Source organism: Cetorhinus maximus, chromosome 15 (assembly GCF_964194155.1).
Source record: "Cetorhinus maximus chromosome 15, sCetMax3.hap1.1, whole genome shotgun sequence".
Taxonomy (NCBI): domain Eukaryota; kingdom Metazoa; phylum Chordata; class Chondrichthyes; order Lamniformes; family Cetorhinidae; genus Cetorhinus; species Cetorhinus maximus.
Genome location: NC_135893.1, coordinates 6755983 through 6768851, shown reverse-complemented (window position 1 = coordinate 6768851; position 12869 = coordinate 6755983). Strand labels below are relative to the sequence as shown.

Sequence of the window (12869 nt, the reverse complement as noted above, 5' to 3'; positions counted from 1 at the left end):
TATCCCAGCTGTCATTGTCCCTATTTCCATACAGCAGAATTGATGTGCACAGTTGTCAGAGGAGTTGAGACCTCCAACCCTACCCTAGGTAACCATGCTCAAGAGATGTGAACACGCTTAAAGCTACCCCCTAAACCTACCCACTTTACTTCAGCCACTTTACGCAATCTCTTCTGAAAGCTCCCCAGCAGAGGACTATTGAGAAAGAGCAAAGTCAATGTTTTATCAAACCAGGATAGACTACGCACTCAAATAATGTTCAAACAATACTTTAATTGACCCAGCCAGAATTCACTGCAAGATAACAGACATTTTTTTTTTTAACCATGAGTTAAGTGCACTCTTGGACATATTAGAGGGAAGAATTGAGTTTCAGATTCCCTGGTTTATGCTACATACATGTAAACATACGAATTAGGAGCAGGAGTAGGCCACTCGGCCCCTCGAGCCTGCTCCGCCATTCAATAAGATCATGGCTGTTTCCAATAGCCTTTCAGCCCCTTGTTTATATATACTGTGCGCACAATTAAAACAGGTGCTCAGTTGCAAAGCAAAATTGAGTTTACTGCTGCTCTGTGATACCAGTGTAGGACAGTAATTTCTTGGTACAATAGAAAGCGATCTCTGGTCGAAGGCTGTTTACTTCTGTGTTCCTGGCCTCCCTTTAGCTGCAGCTTCATGTCTAGTCTCGCACTGCATCCCTCTAGTTCAAACCTCTTGTGTCTGCTCATTTTTTCCTGTGTCCTTAATCAGATATCCTTTGCGGAAGATCCAATTCAAGCTTCACCAGGTTACACCCCTTTGGGATTGCATGTTAATTTGGCGCGCACACGTGAAGCAGTGAAATGTTAAATGATAAACTTCAAGGGGTGTATCTTCCGGTCGGCGAGTGGGGGCGGGGCCCACTCGCCGATGCGTGAAATGATGCGAGGTGATGTCGGACGTGCGTCCCGATGTCACGGTGCGTCATTCAGGCTTTCAGTTCGGCGGGCGCACACCCAAGTCGGCTACACGCCCGCCAACCTGTCAACGGCCTATTAAAGCCATTAACAAAGTAGTTGAAATCATTGATGGACCTGCCCGTCCAACCTTAAGGCTGGCGGGCAGGCCGGGAGCCCTGGCGGGCTTTAGAAAAAGCATAAAAACCTCATCTGCGGGCGGGATGAGGTTTCATGAAGATTTAAAAATCTCTCAATATTTTAAAATAAAAGTGATGGACATGTCCCAGCTCATGTGACAGTGTCACATGAGGGGACATGGCAGGGAAATTCTTTTCTCAGCTTTATTTAAAGTTTAAAATGTGAGCCGATCTCCCTGAGGCAGCACTTGGCCTCAGGGTGATCTGTGCACTCTTCCATGCGCACCCCCCACCCGCACAGGGAGCGCGCTCAGCGCTTCCTGGCGGATGTTACGCTTGGGCGGGCCTTAATTGGCCCACCCACATAAAATGGCGGCGCGCCCCCCGACCGGGGGCACCAATCGGAAGCGTGCCTGCCCGCGCCTGCTCCCGCACATCTCTTCCCCCACCCCTTTCCCCCCCAAAGGGGGGAAAATGTTGCCTTAAATGTTTGTCCTGGATATTTGTGTACCTCCTTTCTCAATTCTTACCTTCTTTGAAAGTCCAGTAACGTTAGACGGTGAAAAATTAAAGGATTGCTTATTTTGTGAACAGGAATGTAGGAAGGAAGTAGAAGCAGGATTAGGCCATTCAGCCCTTCGAGCCCGCACCACCATTCAAACTAGCCCTTGGAATAATTTAAATAATAATAATAGATTAGTTTGAATTTGTCCGAATTCATTTGTGTCAGAAAATTGAATGTTACAAACCAGCTTTTTGTCCTTTTTTTGTCAGCGGGCACATTGAGGTCTGTCTTCAATTTGCTCACCCTAGCCCAGTAAATGTCATTAAAATTGAGTTCATATTTTAATATTTTCAGCCGCTGGATAATGACCCCCTTTTGTTTTAAACTTATAAGCCTGTGACTGATTTTTCCAAATGCTTAGAATATGAAGCTCAAATCTTACAGGACAGACGGGGGCTATTCAGCCCATCCTGCCTGTGGAAAAGCTATTCAATTAGTCCTCCTCCCCTGCTCTTTTCCCAACGTCTTGCGATTTCCCTCCCCTTTGAAGTGTATACCTTTTGAATGTTGCGATTGGATCTGCTTCCCCGATCCTTTCAATGAGTGCATTCCAGAACAGCATATCTCTTTGTACAATCGTTTTCCTCCTCATCTCACGCCTGACACTTTTACGAGTGACCTTAAATCTATGTCGTCTGGTTATCAACTCTTCTGCCTCTGGAAGCAGTTACTCAATCAAAACTCATGGAAATATTGAACACCTCTATTAAATCTCCCAGAGGTACAGTTTGCAATGGCCCTGGTCCTGTTCAGAAATGACAGGTTCATCGATCATCCTATAAATCAACCTTCTAGATGAACCTTTGCCTTCCTTACTGCAGCTACTTTAAAAATGACCTTTCACTGTGACCCTAAAATATTCTTGTAATATTTGTTTTTTGGTTTTTTTTCCTCATAAAATGTTCCAACAAACACAAGATTAACACGTAGAGCTGACACTTTTAATCCTGATTGTAAGATTTGAGCGTTGTTTTGTCTTTTGTGCCAGTAGCTCCTTTTATTTTTAATTTATAATTATGTTCTGTTCAATTTTGCAAGCCGCCCTATAATTTCTATAGCCTGTTGGAGGGAAGGTAGTGGCTCTCATCTATTGAACTTTACCAAGGCTGCAGGAAGAAGTGAGAAATCACATAAAGTGCTGGTTATGTGTCTCACTTTATACAAGAGCTTTATACTGTGGATGCTGATAATCTGAGATAAAAGCAAAAAATGTTGGGAGTTACTCTGCAAGACAGGCAGCATCTGCGGACAGAGAGAAACAGAACTAACGTTTTGAGTTGATGACCTTGCACCAGAGCTGGAGAAGGTTAGAGAAATAACCATTTTAAGCAAGTACAGTGTTGTGGAAAGGGAAGAGGGGAAAGAGCACAAGGGAAGGTCCACAATTGGGTGGGAGATTAAACAACAAATGGGATGATGGCGCAAGACAGGAGATGAGTAAAGAAATATAAAATGGATCTAGAGGAAGTGTAAATTCTAATGTAATATGCAACTTTTGAAATTCTCTCATCAAACAACGAGGTGCTGTTTCTTGAGCTATTGTTGAGCTTCATTAGAACATAATGGGGGAGCTGAGGACAGAAAGGTCAGTTTAGGAGTGGGACAGGGAATTAAATGTAGGTGACTGGAAGCCCAGGGCCGTGCTTGTGGACTTGAATAGAGGAGTTCTGCAAAACAACCACCCAATCTGCATTTGGTCCCTCAAATGGAGAGTAGACCACATTGCGAGCAGCGAATACTGTATGCTACACTTAAAGAAGTACAAGCGAAAAGCTGTTTCACCTGGAAGAAGTGTTTGGAGGGTGGAAAAGGAGGAGGTTGAAAAGGCAGGGGTTGCATGTCCTGTGCCTGCAAGGGAATATGAGGGGATGTTGGTGATTAAAGAGTGGTCTAGGGTGTCACAGAGGGAATGGTCCCTTCAAAATGCCAAAAGGGGAGTGAAAAATGTGTTTGGTGGTGGCATCACCCTTGAGATGGCAGAATATGATTTGTTGAGTCTAAAGGCTGGTAGGATGGAAAGTGAGGACAAGGGAAGCCCTATCATAGTTCCAGGAGGGAGGGGAAGGTGTGAAGCAGACGTTTGGAAAAGGGATAGGCATAGTTGAGGGCTCTGTCAACCATGGTGGAGGGGAATAGTCAGTTGAAGAACAAGGAAGGCATATTAGAAGCACTGGTGACATCATCAGAGCAGATGCAACAAAGGCTGAAAAACTGAAAATGGAATAGAACCATTTCCTATGTTATTACTATTCCTGCAGAGGAGCTACGCATTACTTATCAAGAGATGGGTTTAAAATAGGGTTGCACCTCTTTTTGGAAGATACCAACATTATTCAGCACTGCTGCTGTTGATTGTGGAACATTTTGCATTAAAATAAATCAAGTGCAGTTGAAGAGTGATAGAGAGGTACAGTGTGAGAGAGAGTGCCTCCTTCCTAATGAGGTAGCTGCAGGCTTCAGCCGCCAAGACACTGTCACTCGAACTCAACCAACACTATTAGGCAGTAATTTTCCTCCATTCTGTGCAGTCAGGCTGGAATCTCAGAAGGGGAAGACCTGGTGCAAGTGATTACTTTCCAAACCTCCTTGAGCCATACTGACCTCCTAAGTCTGCATCCTCAACACTCATGGGTCCAGCCTGTAACCATCTTGGATTTGTTAGAGTAGAATCTTTTATTATTACCAAAAAGCTGCTATTGCAGGAAGCAACAAGCCATCTTTCCCATTGGTCAGATAAGTGGCTATACTTCAATCTCATTAAATCCCACTCAAACTCCATCGCCCTCCCTATAATCTTGAGTAATTCCTCATTTTATTACACAATTCAGTCACTTTATTTTTCAGTGTAATCTCAACAGGACAGAGTTTAATGCAAACAGAGTCTGATTTGTTTTTAGTGTTTTTGAGATGTAAATGCACATAACACAGGGCATACTCAGTGTAAAACTATCTGGCTTGCATGCATCATAATTTTGTAGGCTGAGGAATGATAATGCTGGGAATGGAACACTCCATTCATTTCAATCATGCAGTGTTAGCGTAAAGCATTCGGTATAGTGAGAGCCCCTAGATATAGAGTAAAATTTCTTTGCTGCTTCACCTGTTCCTTGCTGTGTCAGTGTAACACACTCCATTTTACGCAACACCCATCTTTGTGGCCTCACTGATTCCGATTCCAATTCGCCTACCCCTCTCTCAGAACTGGGTTGAGTGCCGTTCCACACAGGGCCTACACAGTCAGCAGACACAAAATTGTTTGTATCATCACCACCTCAGCTGGATTCAAGTCAAGGAGCCAGAAGTGCCAGTACAGTGGGTGTAAACCCCCACTGCCACTCAGTATACTTGTAAATGATTCAACTCCTGGCACAACACATCATCTTTGTAGCTTGCTTCAGGATTTAAAACACAAATAGAAGTACATAAACCCTTCCTCTAGCACTGTTACATGTAAAAATGTATTTTCTCCCAACTCACAAATACAGTTATTGACGCTCCAGTTTACCTATAGGATTCATCACCAGTAATGCACTGCTTTTTGTTCTTGACTGTTCGTCTTTGTTTTATTAACTGAGGGTTTTAGCTAGAGAAAGTGATTGACATTAATTTTATTGAAAGGAAGTTAAGAATTTTGACCAGGGAAGGCTTATCTCCAGCATAGTCCGTCATAAGTTTACAGAACTGGATTGAAAGAAGATCAGATTGCCTTGTTCTTATCCTCATATAACGAGGGATCCCGCAGTGTTGTGCAACACCTGGCACTGACAGTGATACTCTAACAGGAAAAGAAGAAATTAGCACGAGAGGAAGTGAAGACCATCTTCAGGGATTAATCAAACAAAAGGTTTACCCCGCAGATTTAAATACTTGCCAAACAGCTCAATCACCCAGAATGACAGTGCACAGATTAATCTACTAGTTGGAATGATGAGCTATTAACCCTGGGCATGGTGACATTTTCATTTGTTAAATAAACGAGGGAAATCTCAGCATAAATCTCACCTGCAAACCTTAATATTTCACTTAAATTCAGTTGAGAAAAACAATGATTGAAATCCTCTGCAAGAACGGAGAAGTGAATGAACTCTCGTGTGACTGTGAGGAATTGCAATTGAAAAACTGATTTACGTTTTATTAGAAATCTCAGAAATTCCTAAAGAACGGCCAACTCTGAACAGTGGAGATTAAGCACTGAGGAAGCACCACGCTGCTGGGCCGTTAAACCGAGGCCCTGCCTACCCTCAGTTGGACAATAAAGATCCCATGGCTCTGTTTTGTAGAAGATCTGGGGAGTTATCCCTCGTGCCTTGTCCAATATTCATCCCTCAATCAACATCACACAAACGGGTGACCTGGTCATCATCACATTGCCGTTTATGAGAGCTCGCAGTGTGCAAATTGGCCGCTGCATTTCCTACATGACAACAGTGACTACGTTTCAAAAGCTCTTCATTGACCCCAGTGATTTGAGACATCCAGTGGTTGTGAAAGGTGGCCATATAAAAACAAATCTTTTTTTTTTCTTCCTGGTATCCAGTAGCCCTTGGTTTCAGATTTGCTTCTAACCTTCATTTTTTTTAAGAACCTAAATGCTGATCCCTTGCCGCTTCGCACTCGCAGGACTTATGCCTTGTCTCTCCCTTCCCTTGTTCTCCCACTTTGTGAGTACCCAGGTGGATTAAAGTTGGCTTTTACCATGTGCTACAATATTAAATACAATGAGGTGCAGTCACTCATAGTTAATCCTGTGAATGAGTACCTTCACTGGCATGAATTTATGCTTTAGGTTAAGCTTGAGGTCATCCAAAACTCTGCTGACTCTGTGCTAATTTGCACAAATCCATTCGCCCATCACCTCTGTTCTCACTGACCTACATTGGCTCCCCGTTAAGCAATGGTTCGATTTTAAAATTCTCATCCCTGATTTCCATGGCATCGCTCCTCCCTATCTCTCTAATTTCCTTTGTCCCCACAACCCTACTAATTCTCCTCTAGTTCTGGTCTCTTGAGCATCCCTGATTTTCATCGCTCTGTCAATGGTCACCATACCTTCGACTGCCAGCTTTGGAATACCCTTCCTAAGCTCTCTGCCTATCTCTCTCCCCTCCTTTCTGACACTCCTCTCAAAGACCTACCTCTTTGACCAAGCTTTTGGCCACCTGTCCTCGTGTCTCCTTAGGGGGCTCAGTGTCAAATTTAGTTTTATAACGCTCCCCGGGAAATTTTACTTTGTTAAAGGTATTATATAAATACAAGTTGTTGCTGTTGAACAAAGAGCTCCAACAACATGGATTTTCATCCCTCTTATGTTTTTTTTATCTGCCTCGCCTTCACTGAGGTGGTCAGCAAATATTCAAACAAAATTCTCAAACAGTTAGAGCAACATAAACAAAGGCAACATTCATTCAAATATAAGCTCAAAATGCATTCAATTTGGTGGTAGGAATCAGGCCCAGTGTTGACCTGCTTGTCAGAGTTGCCCAGCTAATAGGTTAATTCTAGGACCATGGAATTTAGGAATTAGGAACAGAAGAAGGCCATTCAGCCCCTCAAGCCTACTTCACCATTTAACTATATCATGGCTGATCCTCTACCTCAATGCTGCTTTCATGCGCTATCATCATATCCCTTGATACCTTTAATATGCAGAAATCTATCGATCTCTGTCCTGAATATGCTCAATGACTGAGTCTCCACAGCCCTCTGGAGTAGAGAATTCCAACGATTCACCACCCTCTGATTGAAGAAATTCCTCCCCGTCTCGGTCCTAAATGGCCTGCCCCTTGTTCTGAGACTGTGTCCCCTGGTTCTAAAGCTGCAGCCCCAGCCAGGGAAGACATCCTTCCTGCATCTACCCTGCCGAACCTTGTAAGAATTTTGTATGCCTGTCGACCAACGCTGAAAAAGATTCTCAAGGAAATGTGTTTTGAGCTACTAACTGAAATTGTGGCTCAAATTGAAAGCAACCCAGAACTGGGTGTTTGTGTTGTCACTAATTTCTTAGTGATTGCTGTTGTCACTGCCTCTGATTAATGGGGAAAAGGCCTACATCTCTTGGCAAAATGTTCCTGAAGGTAAAGTTAATGGTGTTAATTACATTTGCGTGCACCTGGCACCAGTAAAATTAAATGTTTTTTTCCCCCATGTTGCTCAACACTGTTCTGTTCTTTCACTTGTCTGATTGATTTTAGGTTTTGCTTGCTTTGACCAAATTATCAGTTGGTGTGCGCTGACATGTTATACGGCACATTATCACACACACTGATTGTTAACCCTGTCCTTCCTCATTGATTACGCGATAGCCAGAATTCTGATCCTGTGTGTATTGGGTTAGGCTCCTCTACTTGGTTTCTCCTCAAGGAGCCAAAATCGCCTCTTCCTGTCACCCTCCCTGCGTCCGCACTGCCCATCCTAGCGTGGATGACCATTCACTTGGCCAACAAGGGATAATATAAGAATGTGGTTTTGGATGTTTTCCACTTTTTACGTAGCGGATAAAAACCACATTGACTCCGTAACAGGAACACCTTAACTGTGTTTGTGTATTATTTTCCTCTCTTCAGATGCCAAGTCTGTTGAAGGAGGGAGTATATACAGCGAAACAACAGGCCAGAGGAAAGACAGCTCTTCCAGATCCTCAGCGTGTGTGGTAGATACCACCACCAATGTTGTCGGCCACCAGACAAGTGACATTGCCAGAGGATGGAAAGGTATGGTCTTTAACAGAGTTACTTGTCTTCTGTTAGACAACTGGACTGCCTCCTATCTAAAGAGTAACATTTTGTAAGATGTAAAATTGATAATTTAATATTTTCAGTTTTGCAATATTTTACATCCTGAAGAATATATTAGCATCATTAGATTTTCGTAAATCGTACTTTGAGGTGTTGTGTTAGTTCTTTGCTGTAATTTTGTTGGCTTGTAAACTATTAATTTATTCACGAGTGGTTCCTCCCATGGCATTGTCTACAGCAAGGCAGCTTTTACCCTGTTTTATAATGACGGGAGAGCTGTACCATATCATGCTGTTGCAAAGATGCAACTTGGTTTAAGTAGGTCTGCTTCTTTATTTTGACTACCATCCTCAATGTCTGATGTCCCTCAGCAGAAGACTCAGCACTTCCATTGCTACAGTGGGTAGGCATCATGTGGGTGCACAGGGAAGACAGCTTAATGTTACAGTAGAAGTCGTTTAAGTCAGAGTTGAGGAGAAGTTTTTTTCTCTCAAGAGGGTTGAGAGTCTTTGGAACTCTCTTCCTCAAAAGGCAGTGGAAGCAGAGTCTTTGAATATTTTTAAGGCCGAGCGAGATAGATCCTTGATAAGCAAGAGGGTGAAAGGTTATCGGGGGTAGGTGGGAATGTGGAGTTGAGGTTACAATGAGACCGACTGTGATCTTATTGAATGGCGGAGCAGGCTCAAGGGGCCTCCTCCTGCTCCTGATTTGTAATCCGTATGTTCGTAAGTCACAATACAGGTTATTCTGGGGGAAAGGAGATGACAATTTGTGTTATGTTAGCAAAATGCAAAGGATTGCTATTCACTGATGTGTAAGTGAGGATCCTTTGTGGCTAGATTGAGGGCGTAGATATCAAATTAAATATTACATTTGAAAAGGGCAAAATCTAAGATTTCAAAGGGGGAAAGAATAAGATCACAAACTCTGGTTAGATGTATTGCTGGAGATTCCATCACAAGATCTCCCATCTCAGACCACCCTGGCCAGTTTTTTTTTATTTGTTCACGGGATGTGGGCTTCGCTGGCTGGGCCAGCATTTATTGCCCATCCCTAATGGCCCTTGAGAAGGTGGTGGTGAGCTGCCTTCTTGAGCCGCTGCAGTTCCTGTGGTGTAGGTACACCCACAGTGCTGTTAGGGAGGGAGTTCCAGTCAAGCAACCTTCTTTTCCCATCTTGCAATCATTTTTGGAACTGATAAGCAGCAGTGTTCAAACAAAACACATCTTTAAAAAAAATACTCCAACAATTTTTCAAATGACAACTTTATTCCCGCACAAAGCTGTTTTATTTCCTCCTGGTTGGCTTTTCTCTATCCACCTCTCCGCAGACACGGACAACATGTAAAGCTGCAGAAATATTATGTGAAGGATAGATTACAAAATCTAAAAATACTTGGTGTTGATTCAGCAAAAGGTCGCACCATAAATTCCAAGATTTTATCAGCAGGATGGGGCAATCGGCTGGGCTGATCACATGAAAGCAGATATGTTCTGTGCGTGAGAGTTTTACGGAAAGAATTGTAGAGAGAGGCAAGACCCCCCTCAGGAGTATTTCACCATTGCAGTGCTTGGAAACAATGGCCTCTGTGCCCCATTAACAGCCCCAAATAGTGCTGAACGCTGTCACGTTTTATATCCCAGCAGTCAAAATGATAAGTGCCAGCATTCTACCAAAAGGGAAGGTGTCCGACCGAGTTGCTGGTGAGCATTGTGCGGCAGAATAGGTGGTGAATCTTTGGAACCTTCTATCCCAGAGGGTTGTCGACACTCAGCCACCGAGCATGTTTAAGACTTTTGGGGGGGGGATGGTGGCATAGTGGTAATTTCACTGGACCAGTAATGCTCTGGGGACATGGACCAGGAATTTTTGGATGGCGGGGTTCCCTGTCCCGCCGCCCATAGAGTTGGTGGGGACCAGCTGCAGGCGGGATTTCCTCCCCTCGCCCCAGAGGAAGTCCCGCCTTGGAGACCGGTCGGCCAATCCGACTGGCCAGCAGCTCTCGAGTCCCTGCAGCGCCAGAAGCTTCATTGGATAGAAGTGGGGTTTCACGCAGACCTCCCCCACTCCGGAGCCGAAGTCTCGGGAGCGAAGGACCAGGTAAGGTTTGGGGTCTCGAGTCAGGGAGTTCAGGGGAGACCTGGGGGTGGGGTGGGGTGGGGTGGGGTGGGGTGGACGGTGCCGGATTGGGATGCTGGGAAAAAGGCTGGGGTGGGGCATGAGGGATGTCCAGCGGCCACCAGACCATAAGGGGTGGGAGGGGAGGGGAAGGGGGGGGTCGAGGTTAAAAGGGGCCTCTGGTGGAGGCGCCGCCCCTCTTCCCTGCCCCACTGACATCCCACCCGAGGCCTAAACCCGATTATTTTCTGGCTTTCCCCGTACCTGGGAAATCCTCCTGCTAGCCTAAAAGTTGAGGCTGGGCGGGAAAGGGCCCTCAAGTGGTCACTAATTGGCCATCTAGGGGCTTCCACTGGGGCAAAGGGCCCGTCCAAGATCTCGCCCGCTCCAGCGTAAAATTGCTGAGAGGTCGAGGGAGGGGGGCGCGGGCTGGGAAACCCCCCCCCCCCCCCCCGGCCAGCCTACAAATCCACCGGCAGGTGGGCATGAAATTCAGACCATGGGTTCAAATCCCACCAGGGTCACTGGTAGAATTTTAATTCAATTAATGAGTAAACCTGAATTAGAAATGAGGAGTTGGCCCTACGGCCTGGCAGAGTTTCTCAGTAATGGTGGCCATGAAACTATCGTCGATGGTCATTTAAAAACCCACCTGGTTCAATAATGTCCTATGGGGAAGGAAATCTGCGATTCTTACCTGGTCTGGCCTACATGTGACTCCAGACCCACAGCAATGTGGTTGACTCTTAACTGCCCTCTGAAATGTCAAAAGTGCTGGTCTTGCCAGTAACGTCCACATCCCATGAAAGAATTTTTAAAAAACTGAGAGTGATAGATCTTTCATTGAGGGAATAGAGAGATAGATTGGAAAAGTACAGCTGAGGTATTGCATCAACCATGATTTTATTGGATGGCAGAGAAAAGCACCAAGGTACAGCCAACTCCTCTTGTTTCCTATTCCTTATTAAAGATCCCTGGTTCCCTTTTGCTGAGTTAGTTGATCCCATCCATGATGCATTCCAATGGCCGTCATTATTGCTGGGTTAGGGAGAGGAGGAAATCAGCTGGTGTTCTCGCTCCTGACATAGTGACTACCTCTCACCAACTGGAAAGTGCAGCGGTGTGGAAGCCAGGTTTGACTTTGATGTCTTCCATAGTAGAGTAGCCTGCTGGAGCACTGACGAAGAATGGGCAATGGGGAGAGCTATAGAAACCTTTGGAACTGTATCTCTAAATTAATTGGTGCTTTCAAGAGAACAGGCGGAATTATTTCACATTGGATTTTTTAATTGCTTTTAGATTTACATACGAAATTAGAACGGAAGTAGGCCATTCGGCCCCTCAAGCCTCCTCTGCCCTTTAATAAGATCATGGCTGATCTGTTTGTGTTTTGAATTCCACATTCCCATCTAACCCCGATAACCTTTGATTCCCTTGCCTAACAAGAATCTACCTACCTCCACCTTAAAAATATTCAACGACCCCACCTCCACTGCCTTCTGAGGGAAAGAATTCCAAGGTCGCACGACCCTCAGAAAAAATGTATCCTCATCTCTGACCTAAAAGGGAAACTCCTAATTCTAAAGCCGTGTCCCCTTGTTCTAGACTCACCCACAAGAGGAAACATCCTTTCTACATCCACCTTGTCAAGACCATTAAGGATCTTTTATACTTATCCCCCCACTCTTCTAAACTCGAGTGGAAACAAGCCCAGTCTGGCTAACCTTTCCTCATAAGACAACCCATTCATTCCAGGTACCAATCTAGTAAACGTCCTCTGAATGGTCTCCAATGCATTTACATCCTTCCTTAAATAAGGAGACCAAAACTGTGCTCAATATTCCACTCAGTGGTCTCAACAATGCCCTGTATAATTGCAGCACAACATCCTTACTTTTATGTTCAATTCCTCTTGTAATAAAGGATAGCATTCCATTAGCCTCCTTGATTACATGCTGTACCTGAATACTAACTTTTTGTGACTCATGCATGAGAACACTTAGATCCTGCCGCACCTCAGAATTCTGCAGCCGTGCTCCATTTAAGTAATACTCTGATTTTTTTTTTCTCTCCTTATTTAGGAAGCTATTAAAAGTGGGCACAATACTAAAAAAGGTTATGTTTGGAATTTAATTATGTCTGTTTCCTGTCTACTTAGTATGCAAAACTGAGATAATACAGATTTTAAACATTTCAAACAAAAATATAGCTTAAAAAAAAACCTGTCTCCTGTTTGGCACAGACAGTCAGTCAGACGCTTGGGGCAAGATTCTTCATTGTGGTGATGTGATCTGTTTGAAACCCTTTCTGTGGTCTTTATTCCATGGCCTTTCATTCATGTATTTTGAGGTTTAACATTGTTGACGTATCATCG

At 44.3% G+C, this 12869-nt stretch overlaps 1 protein-coding gene across 3 annotated transcripts in view; it reads left to right on the top strand.

Annotated features, from left to right (window-relative positions):
* tmem201 (transmembrane protein 201) overlaps window positions 1-12869 on the top strand; it is a 186910-nt gene that overhangs the window by 159120 nt on the left and 14921 nt on the right. For all 3 annotated transcript variants that reach the window (XM_078557808.1, XM_078557809.1, XM_078557807.1), the window contains one exon: window positions 8207-8353. In XM_078557808.1, the coding sequence (XP_078413934.1) occupies window positions 8207-8353 (147 nt within the window). The remainder of the gene's footprint in view (window positions 1-8206; window positions 8354-12869) is intronic.